At 32.8% G+C, this 17785-nt stretch overlaps 1 protein-coding gene and 1 pseudogene across 1 annotated transcript; both read right to left on the bottom strand.

Annotated features, from left to right (window-relative positions):
* Nucleotides 1-887: 887 nt before the first annotated feature.
* Nucleotides 888-2634, bottom strand: LOC130967733 (pentatricopeptide repeat-containing protein PNM1, mitochondrial-like; annotated as a pseudogene).
* A 4315-nt stretch (nucleotides 2635-6949) lies between these two features.
* LOC130965502 (homeobox-leucine zipper protein HDG2-like) lies at nucleotides 6950-13956 on the bottom strand. The gene is made up of 11 exons (XM_057890262.1): nucleotides 13676-13956; nucleotides 13121-13238; nucleotides 12859-13047; nucleotides 12305-12760; nucleotides 11143-11244; nucleotides 10859-11059; nucleotides 10418-10592; nucleotides 9612-9883; nucleotides 8939-9034; nucleotides 7893-8312; nucleotides 6950-7277 (listed from the first exon to the last, which is right to left on the bottom strand). Exons 1-10 carry the CDS (start codon nucleotides 13954-13956, stop codon nucleotides 7908-7910), a joined length of 2295 nt encoding a protein of 764 aa, XP_057746245.1. The 3' UTR covers nucleotides 6950-7277; nucleotides 7893-7907.
* Between the last annotated feature and the right edge of the window lie 3829 nt (nucleotides 13957-17785).

Below are 17785 nucleotides of genomic sequence, written 5' to 3'. Positions count from 1 at the left end.
GTCTCAATTTTGTCCCGCCGTCAATTCTGTTAAAAGATCCCTAACGGCATGACAACATTGAGCTAATTTTGAAACGTTAAGAACTTAAATAGGATGATTAAAACGTTAAAGACAACTTTAAGACTTACTTCAAATGTTGAGAACAAAAATAATACTTTACTCTATTTTTTTATTTTTATTTATTGATTGATCATAATCCTTTTAATGTTTTAATAAAATGTATTTAAGAATTATTTTTTATGTTGAGATGTTATTTCCTTAAAAAACATCTCTGACTTTCTACTTCAATTCCAATGCACTTAAATAGTTTAGTTCATGATTAGTAGAATTTTATTATGGAAGAAAAACAAAAATAATTTAATAAATAAAAATATAGGAAAGTTATCAGGTGTACCTAGGAACATCGGTGTTCCAATTGTTTTAACCGTTGATTTTAATTAATATATATTATATATATTTTTTATAATTCAGATCGACGGTTAAAACAACTGGAACACCGAAATTCCCGGTACACCTGATAACCTTCCAAAAATATATTTTGATAATTTTTTAAGGAAGCTTTTTTCAGTATCCAGCTTCATTCACCAGTCAATTGCATTTGCCCCTTTGTCCCTTAATCTCATTACTAGCCTGTTTTCACAACTCTCTATTTATCCGCAGCCTTCATTCTACCATCAGATTCCTTCTGTCAGTATATATTATTATTAGGAATGGATTCTCTCATTTCTTTTAACAATGAAAGAAATAAAATGTAATCTCTTATTATTAATTTTATAAATAGAATAAAAAATAAATATAAAAAAATAATAAAAAATTAAAGATCATATTTTATACTCTTAATTTTTTTTAATAATTGAGAGAATTTATTCCCATATATATTAGGTTCAACTAGCATTTATTTTCATAACATGTTAACAGAGTATAAAAACTAAGCATGAGACAATGAAAAACAATGGTTACAATTGGGAAAATCTATTCTAAAATATTTGGAGAATCCAAAGTGTTGTACTAAGACTACAAAAGGACCAAAAAGTAAAAAGATGTTTTAAGCTCTACCCATAGGCGGCTTCACAAAACTCAGTCCTCTTCCTAGCCATCTTCTCAGGCAGAGTCTCCCTCTTCTTCTCCTTCGATGCCTTCGCCTTCTCGCATACCATGGATCAACAACATACTCCTTAGCCACCACACCCATACCCCTCTTCTTAGCCTCGTTGAACAGAGTATTTGCCTTATTGACACGGTTCATGGAACCCAATTTCCCCATCTCTTAACCCCTGGTTCACACCCATCAGCTTTCATCATCCCAAACACACTCAAAGCATGATCAACCGTTTCAATCCCACACAATATCTTCAAGAACCCATAGTATGCCTTCTTATCGAGCGCATCACCAAACCCCGAAGATTTCATCCTATCAATCATCTCATCACCCTCTTGCAACCTTGCAGCCTGGTACAGACTTCGGATCAGCACAAGAAACGTCGTCTTGTTCAGGGAACACCAGTACGATCCCATGCTATTGAACAATTGAACAGCCTCCTCTGTTTTCCTCATCTTACAAAGGCTACTGATCAACACATTGAATGTTTCCACATTCCTTGGAACACCACGGGACTCCATCTCCGCCAGAATCCTCACGGCACAGCTTGCATACGCAGTCAAGCATTGCGTTGAAGGCAGCCACGCCAAGCTCGAACCCTCCTCTGTACATCTCTCCGGCGAGCCTCTCAGCTTCATCGAGCTTCCCCTTCACGCACCAACCTCGAATCAGCATATCACAGGTGCTTTCGTCGAGGAAGAACTCCTTAGCCAGATTCTTCACCATCTTCTCTGCGTAGCTCGCGAAACCATTTTGGCACAGCTTCGAAACCACGAAGTTTAGGGATTCGCGGTCGCGATTTAATCCGTAGTCCTTTTCCATCCGGTCGAATAATTGGATCGCATGGGTGGCCCTGCCTGCACGGAAGTTAGGGTTTTAGGCCCCAAAAGGGTGCTGCCTTCGAGGGCAGCAGAGAGAAAGTAGTGCGTTGCCTTGAAATCCTTCCTGCGGCCGAGAAAGTCAACGAAGTAGGAGACAGTTTCGTCCGTGTGGTCGAATTTAGGGTTTGAGATGAGCCATCGATGGAACCCTAGTACGGTGGCGCGTGAGGCTTCGGGGGAGATGTTTAGGATTTGGAGGACGAGATTTCCGGTTAGCGTGATGTGAGAGAAGCTGAGCTGGAGGCGCTGCGAGAAGGACAGAGGGTCCGAGTCCGGGTCCTTGGTGAGCTCTGACGAGAGGGATTGGGCTATCGGATCCAGGTATTCGGGTTCTGTTTGAGTCGCATTTGAGGAGAAGTTTCTGGCTGCGAAGAATGAGGGTAGATCGAAGGGGTTTCTGGGTGGATTTAGATTGGAAGAGGGTTGTTGTGGAAGGAAATGAGGAAGAGATTTGAGTGAAGAAGATGAAAGGAATGATAGTGAATAAGAGCGGAAGCATCCAAGGAAGAGACTCCGAAGTTGCAGAGACTGTAATGGCGGCATTTTTCTTAGGGTTTTGGAGGCTGCTCCACCCGAGTGTGAGACGAAGAAGATGATGTTGATGGAGAAGAAACCTGCACCAGAAACGGGCATTATTGGATTGGGCTCAGCCCAATTATGTATTATGTATTGTGTATGTGTATTTTTTTAACAGGAATATTCATAAATCATATCAAATCTGAATCAATACAAAAAATAAATGAAATACAGAATAACTTTCGTTCAAATTATTTAACTATTTTCGATTATAAATTTTTTGCTGCACCTGAATTTTTATTTTATTAATATATTTTAGGATTTTTTTAAATTTTTATCATATTATCTATTTTATAATTATATTATAAAAAATATTATTCTATAATATAATATGCATCAATAAAATTTATAAGTTTATTAGATTTGAATTTTCACCTATTAATAATTACATAAATAATAAATATATATATGTTATTCCGGCCTAATAACTTTTATTTCACATTTCATCATCTTCTCGGCTGCACTCTCCCATTCACCTACACCCACCCAGAGATAAGAGACACCACTTGCCCACTCCTTCTTCCTTGACCATCACTGGAGACTACTCGCCGGAGGTCGCCCACTCTTCGTCGCATTTATCCCTCTTCGTCGCGTTCTTTTTCTCGCCGCTGTTCCTCGCGTTCATCCCTCCCTCTTCGTGGTTTAGTCGTTCTCGCCGCCTCACCTTCTTGGTGTTCTCGCCGTCAATAACAGCCCCATCGCCGTCCTCCTTTCAGTTCCCACCGTCAGTCTGTGGTCCTCCGTTCTCGCCGCTTGCCATCTTCGGTGGTTACCGTCTTGCCGTACTCGGTTCCTGCCGCGTCTCCGGCCTCCTTTCATCGAATCAGCGTGTCCTCTGCTTCATTTTTCAGGACTTCAGGCAATTTTTGTACGAAGATCATTTGAATTTTGCTAAGATAATTTGAACTGTGAATTGTGAATAATTGTGAATTGGTTTTGGATATAAACTAATAATTGTTTTTTGCAGTTTCTAAGTCAGTGGCAGTACCACCTAGGGGTGTACATGGGTCGGGTGAAATCGGATTTGATGTGACTCAGACCCGGCCCAAAATATATACCGGACCTATTTATTAGATCTGAATCCGACCCTAGACCCGATGAAACCTATACACTTTCGGGCTAAGATTATACCGAGGTAAAAACCGAGTGACAACCGGGCCGTTAACATTACATTGCCTTGATACTTTCTTATAAGCTAGTATGTGAAAATATCCAAATTTCCAAGACTCCAACCATTATTTGACATGGTAAAATTCACTTAGAAAAATATAACAAGAACTAACTCTTCTCTAAAATTAAAGTATAACCATAATCAATATTAATATTGTCTAATAACACTAAATATTTAAATCAACACAAATAACAAAATATTATGCATTAATTAGTCTAAAATCTTATGTATTTTAAACATAAAACATTAACTTATAGTCTTATAATAACTAATAACAAAATATTAAGATTTACAATATTTAAATTCTCCATAAGAATAGCCATCATCCATCACTAATACACAAAATATTAATTATGTATGATGACCGGACCACCGGGCCGATTTTGGGTGACCCGAGTCATGACCCGGACCTGACCCGAAATAATGACCGGGTCTATTTTTGAGACCCTTACCCAACCCTAGACCCGATGAAATCACACCAAATTAGTCCTAAGGTGTTCGAGACCGGGTCGAGTCTTCGGGCCGAGCCGGGCCATGCACACCCCTAGTACCACCAGAAGAGTATATAAAACTAGAAATATGAAATCCAAAATAGTGTAAGATTTTACTTTTTCAGTTGTTGTGTGATGCTGCTATTATGTATATGTTTAATAGAATTAGATATCATGAATTATACTTGTTCACTTGGTTAATCTTAACTTATCTGGTCGCTGCCTTCTGTCTCATCCTTTTGCAAAGATTGTAGTCTTCTTTGTCATTGGTGACTGTACTCTGCTCTCCCAAGCAGCAAATCCAGGATGAATATGACTATTGGGACTCTGTCCCTTCCTACTGGAATTGCTTTCCCCACCCCGACAGATGTTTTCATGTTGAAGCCCAACCTATTATTGCATCTTAGTTCCCTTGATTATTACCAGGTATGACTTGGAGTTTTTTTTCTTTGTATTACCTCCGAGTTATTGATTCAAGTGTTTGTGTTTTTAATTATTATTGGTTATTATTTGGACTGAATTACAATAGGTATACACAGAAATAAGTCACTAGTATAAAATACAAAATACAAATATACATTAAAAATAAATTAAATAACACATGAATTTATACATTGTTGCTTGATTTTGGTATACAAATAGCATTTTTGCTTAATTGCGGGATTGTGTACTGAAAATAACAAAATTGTCAGCCTTATTTACATCCCTTGGTTGAGATTCTAAACAAAAAGTGGATAATTTCCTTTTGTTTCCTTTGCATAGTTTTCTATAATCTAACGTTAAACTGATTCGTCTTCAAACTGGCAATATCCCATTCTGGCTAAAGTAATTTACTTCATTGAACATTGTTCTTAGCTTTTATTTGTGACAAATGCAATGGTTACTGCCAATTTTGTTACAAAAATGCATTTGTGTTCCTCTTTTTGTTTATCAATACAGTAGTGGTAAGATTAGACTTCCCGTGAAGACTAGAATTCAATTGAAGAAATATTTTCGATGTAAATTGAAAGTCAGTGATGAAGTGCCACAAAATGCTGATTTTCTCCGGCAATATGCAAGAAAAGAAAAGAAACATTTTCCGACGCCCATGGTTGAGCTGCGACGAGCAGCTAGGGAACGGCTAAAGATGATGAAAGGTCAGCCAAAGAAACCACTTCTAGGCCCCAAAGAATGGGTTGCTTGTGAAGAGCCTTATACCAACTGCTTACAATGTGTATAATGCAAGGATCACTTTAATTAACAATTTGAAGAAGTTGCTCAAAGTAGTGCCGGTGCATGCTTGTGGGTAGTTATCCTTGGTACCTTATCATACATTCGGCTAATGTGAAGTTTCTATGATCATAACCTCAATTTAATATGTTTTCTTTGTTATTGATAAATGTGATAATAGTAATACAAACTGGTGCTGTTGTTTGGGGTCATGTGACATTTTTGTTTGCTTAGTGGTTTCTTTTACAATTTCTTTAAAGTGTTTCATAGGTCACAAAACTTTTCATCTTCACCACATTTTAGCTTTTTTAATTGTTTTATCCTTAGTGAAATTTGAATCTAATTTCATACTAGTAATGCCACATACTATTTTTTGAAAAACGAATAGTTTATATCTTCCATTTTCAACAGAAAAAATTTGAATGCCATATATTTGCAACCCACAGTTTGGTGTAACTATTATAACTTAATGAAAGCTATATTATAGACTTCATGTAAAATTTACCTGACTTTACCCCTCAATCAAACAAACTGGTGTTATGGTGTACACTCCATAAATTATGCCATATGTACATGTGTTTTTATCAACCAAGTTTAACTAAATTGTTCCAGTTACTCATTGGTCTAGAAAAATCATGAAATTTTTTTTTTTGCTTTTCTTCATATTGTATTAATTAATTTTTTTTCTTTCTCATATTTTGTTATTTTTACAAAATAATTTTATGTTTCTTATGGTGTTATTTATAACCGCAATCTTTTTTCCTAGGAACTTTTGGTGACTCTTTTTGGCCGCTTATCTCCTCAATACATAGGAACTTGGCATCACGTATTTTGACTTTTTTCGTACTCCGTTGAACAAGGTTCTTTCCTTGGTTGAAATCCTAGGAGAGCGTTCGTGCGGTGTTATTGTCCAACTCTTATAACATTTTTTGTTGACAGTATAAAATACTGTTAGTATATAGAAATTAACAAAACTTAAAGTTCTAAATGTAAAATCATCAATGCAAATAAGATCGTATTTCTCACAAAGCCACAAGATTTAGCTTCTCCGGATTTGGCGCAATTGTGATTAAAAATTTAGGGGTGTTTTGGAACTTTATATTGATGAATACAACTAAATTGAGAAACATAATAATAATCCAACTTTGACCAAACCAAATATTAAACAGATTTATAAAATTAGTAAGAATTCTTGAGACCTTAGTTATAAAAAGGCATACAAAAAATATTAAAAAGTCAATATTTTTATAGTGAAAAAAATAAAAATTATTTACTATCTTAAATATAAAAAATATTAATCATCTAATATTTTTCAAATAAGTTTAGTTTCACTTCTTTTTTACTACCGTTGGGCACACATTTAAGTCATCATGAATATCGAGGAAACCAGAAATGAGACAAAAAAAATTAAATGAATGTCAAAGCTCTCTAGCTACTTTGCATAATCGAACACAATGTCGATTTCAAAACCCATAAAATGGATGAAAGAGGAAGCCTAGTGGTGCAAACTTGCCATCACCGACTAGTGGTAGCTTAGAGTGTCTATAGCAAAATTAAAAGTTATCACCAATTGAATATAATTAAGAACTAGCTAGTTACCCAAAAGGTTAATCCTCCCTAAATCTATATTATATAAGTCTTGGAAATGTTGAAGGACACTAATTAATTAAGGTCTTAGTAGTGTTTTTACTTTTTTTTGTCCAGGGAAGTCAATTCCCGAACCCGAGAAGGAATATCATGCAAGGTGCGTTCTTGACTTCTCCACATCATTCTGTATAAATCCCAATTTCCTCAACACTTCATCTTTTATGTTTTCCAAAATATCAATCATTATATCCTTCTTGTATAAGCTACAACACAAAATTAACCAAGTAAATATAACATAAAAATTGTAGAAACAAACATGCATGGAATGAAGGGAATTTGATTAGTGAAAAAAAAAAAAAAACTCCTAAGGATAAATTATACTTACAGATTCAAGGAGGTTAAATTCTTAAACAAAACTCCTAAGGTTAAATTATACTTGGTGTGTTTACTATCGAAAATTTGTTTAATGAAAAATGATGTAATAATATATGTTATGGATCAAGAAAATAATTTAGGTATTGTTTGTCCTCTAAAATGTTAATTGACAAAATCTTTTTATTCGTTCTCTTTTTTTTTCTTTTATTTGCGTTTCATAAAATAGTTTAATTTTGATGTACTAATAATGTAAAATATTTTACATAATTTTTAATCACATTCATTTTTTTATAGCTATTTACACAGTAAAAACAAAAAATAGTTTTTTTTGTTGAGGTAGCATGATATAATTAGGTGTATGTATAAATCTATTGTTCACAAAGAGTGCATCAAAATTAAATTTAAAAAAAAATATAAAAAATATTTTCTAAAGTCAAACATCCATATCCAAAAAAATGTGAAAGCATGTAATAAGAATGAAGGTGATAGAGGTAGAGGCTTACCACATGATGATTCAATCATAGTGAAGCAGGATCACCAGACAAAGAAGCCTTGATTCTCTCAACAGTGCAAGAAATAAGACTATTAACGGTTGCAACTGACCCAAGAGAAAGCTTAGCCGTTGGAACTGAATCAACCAATATTTGGAATGCAACCGTCAATAGAGAACCACCTCCGCCGCCACCGCCCCCACCAGTAGGGCCATTTGTTTCACCACCAATGCCGCTGCCGCAGCCGCCTGAACTTCCATCGGGGAGGATGGCAAATCCTGAAGGAAGAAGTGCCACATAATCTGGGTCCCCTCCATTCAAAACCACATTCATGGCAACAATGTCCACAGGAGCATAAACTACAAAGGAGCCTGTTGAATCTGTGCAACTCTCTTGTAGTATCAACATGTTGCTCTGGCTTGAATTTGCACTCTGCATTCATCATCGTAATAATATTTTAATTTACTCATACTTCACTTGGTTTAACTAAGACACACGGATTTATATATTATATGATGTTTCCTAAATTATAGTCTTCAAAAAGATTGGTACCCACAAAAGTTTAAATCCTAAATCATCTACTATATATTTGTGTATAAATAGATGTACTGAAATGATAGAATGACTAATCTTTTTGTATATACGTAATATGGTTGCTTAAAAATTATAACCTCTTATCTTTACAAAATGTGGATCCTGTTATTTATATTTGTATAAAGTAATTCAAAAGTTATGTGAGAACACACCAATATTGTTTGAGGGTAAACTGTTATTGTTATACTAAAATTGATGTTACTAAAAATTCAGTCTAACTGTATGTTAAACCTTTATATTGATATTGTATTGTAACATAAACTACACAATTGTTTTAAAAGAAAAGATTTTTTGTATGTATTAATATTTATTTAATTGAATTTCTTTTGGAGAATAAAGCTACATCCCGATGATACCCCTATAATCGAATGCAGTATGAAATCCAAATTAAAATTATATATATTCATAGTGCATGAAAAATAAAACTCATAAAATAAGAAAAAAATTGTATAGGATTAACTCACATTGACTCTAAGTAGCGACACACAATTTCCGGTATCTCTTCCATTTGCAATGTGCGCCATTTCTTGCACTGCTCCACCATTTGAAAGAATATCCCACTGTAATTTTCAACAGGATAAGAAAGTTAAAACAGCATGAACATAAACATTTAAGTAATAATTTAATAAAAATCAATTTATAACAAGGCTGAGTGTGAAAAATGGGATACTTTTGACCCATGACTAAAAAGTTGTACACTTCAATTTTTGGTAATCTGAATAAGATATATCCCAAGTACTTGTGGTTTGTCTAAAAAATAAAAACTAGATAGGCATTTTCCAAGAAAAGGAATCTATCTTATTTAGAAAAGGACCTATTTATTTTGAAAAAAAAAATAATGGAAATATTAAAAAGATTAGTGTCTATTTTTTTAAATATCTTTTATTATATCTAATTCATAAAAAATATTATTTTAAAGATTTAAATGTAAAATATTTTAGTTAAATTATGAATTATTTACCATCTTAACTAATTCAACTTTTTATTATTTTTATACTTATTTAAAAAATAAAAAGGTAAATTAATAGTAGTGTCTATTGATATGCTGGTAGGATATAATAAGGTTATTGAATAATAATAATAACAATAAAAAAGTTTGATAGTTTGAATTGTTGATTAACATATATGATCACATACCTCACTTCTTGAATTCTCATCACGGAGGAAATCAAAGGCTGTTTTGGGAGGAACTGGAAGCCAAAAGGAAGTGGCAGCACTTAGAACAATGCCAGGTGGTCTTCCAGGATCATCAACGCTCTTTCGTGTCATGACTCTGACATCATCGACACCTGTCCCATTCAGTGTTGTCCACGTGTGTGCTGTTGACGCACTCACTCCACCACAAAAGCTTATCACCATTCTCTCTGCCAGCTTCAGCATACTCTTCCTCCCTTCTTGGTTTGTTATCACTAATTATTAACATCATGCATGCCATAACTTAATTAGCATTGATAAAAAAATATTCAGAAAATGAGTATTCAATTTTGCATTTTTTTTCAATTTAAGTTGATTGAAAAGAATATATAAATAATTATATTTTTAAGAATATTGGTTAGAAAATATGTTATCACAAGCAAGACATAAATCTCAAATATGTACTTGCATACTAGTTTTACTTTTGAGATAATTGAGTGTAAAAAGTTTGAACATCTTCTTTTGCAATAAATTATTATTTTTATCCACGAATATTTAGAATAATAATATGTCTGTTTGTGAGAAAATAAAATTAATTTTATATTTATAAAAACTGGATTTTTTTTTTAAAAAAAGAGCGTTGACAGAATTAGTTTTATATTTTGTGAAAAATATAAAATAATCTAAATATTCGTAAGTAAAAATAGCAATTTATGTTTTGATAAATATACATAGTTAAGTAATATAAAAAAGAAAAAAATATCCAGCAAAGTAGGAATGTAAGGAAATCAGTGTTTTTTTATGAATACCTCCAACATCTACGGTAGGAACGTTTGTTGCCATGGCACTAGCAAGCCTCTCACATTGTCTATCCAAAGTTGCAACCCAACGTTTTGCACCAAATGCATGCCCAGAGTTTACAAGCTGCTTGTAAAGGTTAGGAACACCTCTATCATCCACTTCCACATGCTCAACCCATGTCACCTAATGTCAAATATTTAGATTAGATTATTTACATTGTATTCTTTTTAAGTGAGATAGATTCTTTTTTGGTTGTATTGATTAATCAATCTATATATACATTAATACTATTTTGACATTATATATTCTTAACAACAAAATATACATTATTTTTGTTTTCTTAAATAAAAAATAATTTAAATATATAATTAATTATGAACAGTTGAATTTTTATACCCATGTTAAAAATATTTGGTGTATACGAATAATATTTTTTTTTTTGGAATTACCTTAGAATAACCATTGGGCATTTCATGGATTAAGCAACCAGAAGGCCTTCTTCTAGATCTTGGAGTAAGACCAGGGCGCAAATGATCCAACGACACATCCACCACTGCCCAACTCCCATCTACATGCTGCTTACAATATCTCACAAAATAGCTCTCTCGAGTTGGCACAAGTGGAGAAGGTACTTGTAATTCTGCACTCATCTGCATCCATACATGCATCATCATTCATTTCATCTTCAACAACATACTCAAAACTTAGTTACTTACTTATTCAACATACATACCACTTGTAAAGCACCATTGTAGTTCCCAGCCACTCCTGTTGATAGCACTTCTATAGTTATAGCTCTTGAGACTATACCAGAGAACATTGTCGACCAATTGTTCTGAAAATAAATGTTCAAAGTCTGAGTCAAACATCAAAAACAATGGAAGCAAGAAACAATCCCTAGTAAAGATAACCAGAAATGCTAAATGTAAATTAAAATTTATTATATATTTATATATAAATATATGAATAATTTAATTTATTTGTAATATATATTTATATTTTAATATATATTCTATTATAATAATTGATTTTGATATATGCCTACATATTAAGAAAATTTATTATTAATAATAATAATACTGCCAGAAAATCAATTTTTTATTATTTTATTTATTTTAAATTTTATATCTTAAATCATTAATTTTTTACTTCAAATTTTATATTATAAACTTTACGCCAACATCCTTTAAAGAAGTTGAGAATTTTTAAAATTAAAACAAAATAAATTAATATTAATTAACTAAATTAATTTTATAGACTTTCTCCAACCCTAAATAGTAACAACAGAATGTAATACTATTTTTATTCATTTTTGTGTCAGGTCTATTAAGTCAACAAATATATTTGTTTTAATATACGGAATTAGGATCACAATGGATAGAATAACATTTGAATTTAATTTTAATTTTACTCATAAGTTAAAATTTTTATATAAATTTAATTTTATTCTATTTGTGGATTGAGAATATCTTAATCCTAATCCTATTTATTTTTAATCCGCAAGTATCCAATTCTGCTCGCAAATTAACAAAAGATGCAACATTATTATATAACTTGATGATAATTTAAAATAAAAATATATAAAAAAACGTATTAAAATATCAAATAATAATCTTCTATTAATAGTTAATAATCTTTTACATTTAATAAAAAATTTTTAGATAACATATACACAATTGAATTGACAATTCTACTCGATCAAATTGTGTTGGATTAGGGACCCGTTACCACCGTATACTGAACCTTAGATTACACGTAGATGAGATAGTGTTATATACCACTCAATTTTTTGTTTACTTGGTTAGGATATATAAGATGGTGCTTAGGAAAATAATAACGATAACAATGATGGTATGCATGAGAATGAAAAGTGAAGGAAATAGAAAGGCACTCACCACATCCATGAGAATTTCGACGAGGTTAACATGGTTCATGATAACAACAGCGGTTTCTCTAGAAGCTTCGGATCTGAACCCAGCAGGTTTGGGGCCAATTCCACGAGGGAAGGTTCTAACGTACTCATCCTCGTTGAGCACAGTGGAAGTGCCACCGTCAATGGAGGTCATTGTCAACCAAAGTGGCTCACCCATTTGTGCCATACCAACTAACTCCTCCATGGCTGCAACAGCCAGCTCAATTATCAGTGGCTTGTCGGCTTCCGAGGGCCCGTTTATCGACCTCAGGAAGTCTCCGGCACCACCACTGTACATGTCACTACCACCTCCAAAGCCGCCACTGCCACCGCTAACGCCGAGTTCTAGCGGGCGAGGTGGGAGGGCAGGGGAGAGGTTTGAATAGTTCACCACAGGCTTGCCTACGTACTTGGCTGCAATTGCTGAAATTCGATCAATCTGCAAATAAAAATAGCAGAAAATGATTGAGATAGTTTGTTTGTTAAGTAGTTTTGTGGGTGTTATAAAAATGATAGATTAGTGTACTTGTGTTATACCTCTTCCCTAAGACGTGCATTTTCAAGCCTGAGGTGATGTTCATCGAATGACATTTCCCCTATGGCGGTTGGGCCACCACAACTAGGGCACGATGCATTGCTTAGTGCTTCCCTATACCTCATGTTATCTGCTCTAAGCTTCTCATTTTCCGCTCTTAGCTGTGAGTTCTCGCTCCTTTCAGTTTGAGTCTGCAACAAAATTTAACTTATTCATACACATACACTTTGTTTTTTACTTTGCTTCATTTTTATTATAATTTACCTTCACTTGAGTGCGTTTGTTCTGGAACCAGAACTTCACTTGCAATGGCTCTAACCCTAACTCCCTACTCAGCTCCTTCCTTTGCTTGTCATCTGGGTGAGGGCACTCCTTAAAGAAACTACAAAAAAGTTAACAAATAATTATAATTCAAAATACACAATAAGAATCACTCATGGTTTTTGTTCTCTTGCTTTATGTTATTCTACCATTTGTTCTTCTCATTAAAAATGTTAATGAAAAGCTTTTCGTGTATTTTAATCAGACATAGAACTAGTGAATTCAATGCCTATGTTGTTGGAGCTTGTTTATTACAAAAATACCTATATGTTATTGTTAATCAGTTGAGAATTCAAGAATTAACTTAAATTAGGAGACCTACTATACTCAACCCCACTTGTCAGCGATGTACTAAAATGTTTTAACTTTAGAGAGATTTCAAATTCTCAATTAAAGCATGCTATAAAAAGATAGTACTATACAGAATTTTGAAGAATGGCGTGGTTTAATTTAATTGAAATTTAAATATGTGTGCATAACAACAATAATGTATCTTACGCTTCCATCTCTTGGATCTGGTGTTGGGTATGGCGGTGATAGCGTTTCTTCTTATTAGGGCGAGGGTTTTGGTCTTCCCCAGCAGAACCACCTTCACCACCACCACCACTTCCTCCACCACCTTCAACCTCAAGGTTCTCGCTGCCGGACTTAGTGGCGCTGTCGAATAACTCGTCCTCTCGAATTCTCGGTACATCACTCTCCGATGTTGTTGTGTTCTGAGCCATATCAAAAGGATGATACTGGTGATGATAGTGAAGGCCACCAACAGCTTCAGTCATGTTTGGTTGGAACATATTTCTTCTACAGATCTTTCAAGATTCCTCACCAACACCCTTTATGATGATAATTCTTCAATCTAAACAACAAACACAAAAGTTTTGTAGTAATTAATAACCATTGACGTTTGTACAGAGAGTTATAGTCATAGGAGTAGAAATAAGTCAAAGCAAAACAAAACAAAAGAAAAAAAAATTGCTTAGTTTATACAAATTTTTTTTGTTATAAAGGGTTTTATATAGTTATTATCTTTTTTTTTAATGGGGAAAATAGAGTGAGAGAATAGGAAGCAACACGGCTTTCGAATATCGAGAAGGATATTTGCTTCGGCTTCATGGCTTGGTAGTACAAATCATCAATCTATAGTAGAGTTTAGTGTGCCACGAAAATTAAGAATTTCACTTGAAAAATTAATTAATAAAATAATGTAGGCAAGCGAAAATTAATTTTGCATTATATTTTATTTTATTTTATTTATAATAAATAAATAATAAATAATAATTAGTATTAGTAAAAGAAAGTGAAACGGAAGAAAGGGGGATGGTCAACGGAAGAGGCGTTAATAAGCACCGACCTAAGAAAGACTGAGAGGTGATGAGGATCCAAACCCAGCAGCAGAAACGACGTCGTTTTCGTAGTAATTCCTTCCAATAATCGATCGCATGTTTCTGTTTCTCGCCGGAATCATATTTTTTCACAAACCCTCAAAACAACCAACACTCGCTACTATGGTGGACACACATATATAGAGAACACAGTGAACCTTATTTGATTTTCGGAGGTAAGGGTTCAGCTCCAGTTAGCTAGCTCTTTGATTATGTGCTTTTCTGCAAAGAATTAAAGCCAAAACACTACATTAACGCAGAAAGAAAAAGAAGGGACAAAGGGAAGAAAAACGTTATACGTAAATGCAAAGAAAAATAATTGACCATTTTATTTGATACTGCTGCCTTTTTTTTTTTACGCACAAAAATTATCAAAATCCAAACCGAATCACAGGCATAATAAAAATAGACAAAATAAAATAAAATAAAATAAAATATTTTCTTCTGACGACGATCTCGGAAATTCTTACAAAATATATAGGTTCTCTTTTTACTGCTGCACTTACAAAAGGGAGAGTAACTCGACTAGCTCAAAGAAATCGTGTTAGAAACCTTACTCTTTTTAATTATTTTGTTTAGCAGAATCTTGATCCTAAAGAACGTAACCTTTTTATGAACGCTATTCGAAATACTCAAAATAAGTCTTTCCATTTTTTTCTATCCCCACACTTACCAGTGATGAGAGTGCTTGTGCAGATCTGTAGTATTGGGAACAAAAGCATTTAATCAACTCGTTGAAGAAAAAGAGGAACCTTTTTGGTTGAATAGAAGAGACATTGGAAACGGTTACAGTTTTTTTCGTTTTGGATCTTAGTATGGCAAAAGAAAGAGAGTTATTTTACGGTGAGAAGGAAGGAGGAGGAGAAGAAGGGAAAAGAGATTGAGATAGGGAGAAATGGAAAAGCATTGAAGGAGGAAAGAAACGGAAGGAGGGAGGGAACAGAAGCAGCGAAGAGTAATTGCAGAGCGTGTTGAGAGGGTGCAATTGCATTTAATGGTGGGCGAAGGAGGTGTAATTGCTCTAGAGAGAGAAGGAGAGCATTTATTTTTATTTATTTTGTTTGAATAATTATTAAAGTCATTTGTAGCAGAAATCTTATTTTAAAGGTACATAGTATCATAATAAATTTTATTTTAATATATTTAATGTATTGAAAATATAAAAAATAATTTTTTAGTTATTTAGAAAAATAATTTTGAGTATATATTTAAATAGAGTTTTAAAAAATTTTGTGTTATGCGTATTGGTTTTGAAAAAAAATTACTACGTTAAAAAATATTTGAATTTTGTAAACGTACGTAAGAATATATAACTAGGTCATTTTGTAATATTTTTTAGAATTTATTTGTTTAAATAAAAGTAATGTAACTACATAAAAAACATATATATATATATATATATATATATATATATATATATTTATTTATTTGTAAAGTTTAAAAATTTCAATATAATAATTTTTTTTTAAAATAAAAATGTCCGACACAACTGATTAAGAGCCTCTAATATATACTCAACAAACTTTTTAGCAAAATTTTTATGTATATATTATCATAATAGTAAAATATAATTAGCTTATGTATATAATATGAAAAGAGTCGTATATATTACACATATTTCTCATTTAATTTGAATTTATCAAATAATCAATTTATTTATTCATTTAAATAAGTGTTGTATATTCAAATTATGTTATATATACAATAATTTATTAATCAAATAACAGTAAATTATTAAATAAAATTTAAATTCACAATAAATTAATTTTTGATCTATTGAATTTGAAAATATTTTATACTATTAAAATATAAGTATATCAAAATTAAATTTTAAATATATTATAAAAATATTGATAAATGATTTTTTTTCAATAAAAATATTTTATATTGATCATTTTAACAAATTCCTTTAGCAAAACACTTTTTTAAAAAAATCTCTATTTTACCTATTAATATATTATTTCATCAAATTAATAAATATATATAACGTTCTAATTTTATATTTTTTCATTTTTATTATTTCATATAAATGTTATTTGAAATTTAAATAAATACAAACTACACATTATTTATGATGGTGGCTAATCATAAAAGATGTTTTCATAGGAAGGAAAATAGTTCAATATAGACAAATAATATTATATTAAATAGAATAATAATTCGTATCAATTTATCTAATCGTTCTCAACATTATAAAAAAAAGGTTAAAATAAAAGCTTTTGGAAATAGAATCATATGAGAGCTCAACTAGGGTTTCACCTGAAGAAGATGATTTAATGCAACGAAGTATCAAAAAAGTCAAAATTCGAGAAGTTGATCTTAACCAACCGGGGAATGGTATGGATCTCATGACTGGGATTGATTCTTCTAACTCTACAAGGCCAAAAGTCTCATATAGAGACTCCCTGCTAGTGACACTAGCCAGGGATTATGGAAGAAGACTTAAGTCCACGCTCTGTGAACTCTAATGATAGCAAGCCAAACCCAGAGGATCATTGGTATATGGACGAGAAAAATCTCCAAAAGGAAGAAAAACTTTTTAATCCCTGTCTTGAGATCAAGGTGACGAAGGAAGAATTCGATGATTAGTGCAAGTTCTGACATACCTCACTCATTGTCAAAGTACTAGGAAAGCAAGTGAATCTTGGTTTAATGGAGCAATGCCTTGGAAGGGATTGGGTAAAAAAAGGTAACATTAATGTTATTGATATGGATCGTGACTATTTCTTAGTTTACTTTTCAAAGGAGAATAATTATTCCTTTGTGCTCACAGGAGGACCGTACATGATAGCTGGACATTATTTGATTGTGCAAAAGTGGATACCCTTCTTTTTGGAATCGGAAAGAGCATTAAAGAAGACTGCGGCATGAATTCAGATCCCGAATTTACCTATTCAACTTTATAACCCTCGGTTTTTGTGGAGAGTTGGATTAACATTAGGAACACTGCTAAAGATTGATCGAGCAACTTCCATCTACTCCTGTGGAAGATTCGCGAGAATTTGTGTAAAAATCAATCTTACGAAGAAATTGATTTCTCGTATCTCTGTGCTGGGTAGTACCTTGAATGTTGAATATGAAGGTCTTCATCTTATCTGTTTCATATGTGGCCTCTATGGCCACAGATCGGAGGATTGTAGTGAGAACATCTCTGATGATAATAGCCACCGTGCGGAAGAATATTCCGATGAAAGGGATAATTCAGGCGAGAAAAATGCATTAATGA

Source organism: Arachis stenosperma, chromosome 3 (genome assembly GCF_014773155.1).
Source record: "Arachis stenosperma cultivar V10309 chromosome 3, arast.V10309.gnm1.PFL2, whole genome shotgun sequence".
In the NCBI taxonomy this organism is placed as follows: Eukaryota; Viridiplantae; Streptophyta; class Magnoliopsida; order Fabales; family Fabaceae; genus Arachis; species Arachis stenosperma.
Note: the sequence above shows the minus strand (reverse complement) of the source record. Positions and strands in the feature narration are given on the sequence as shown.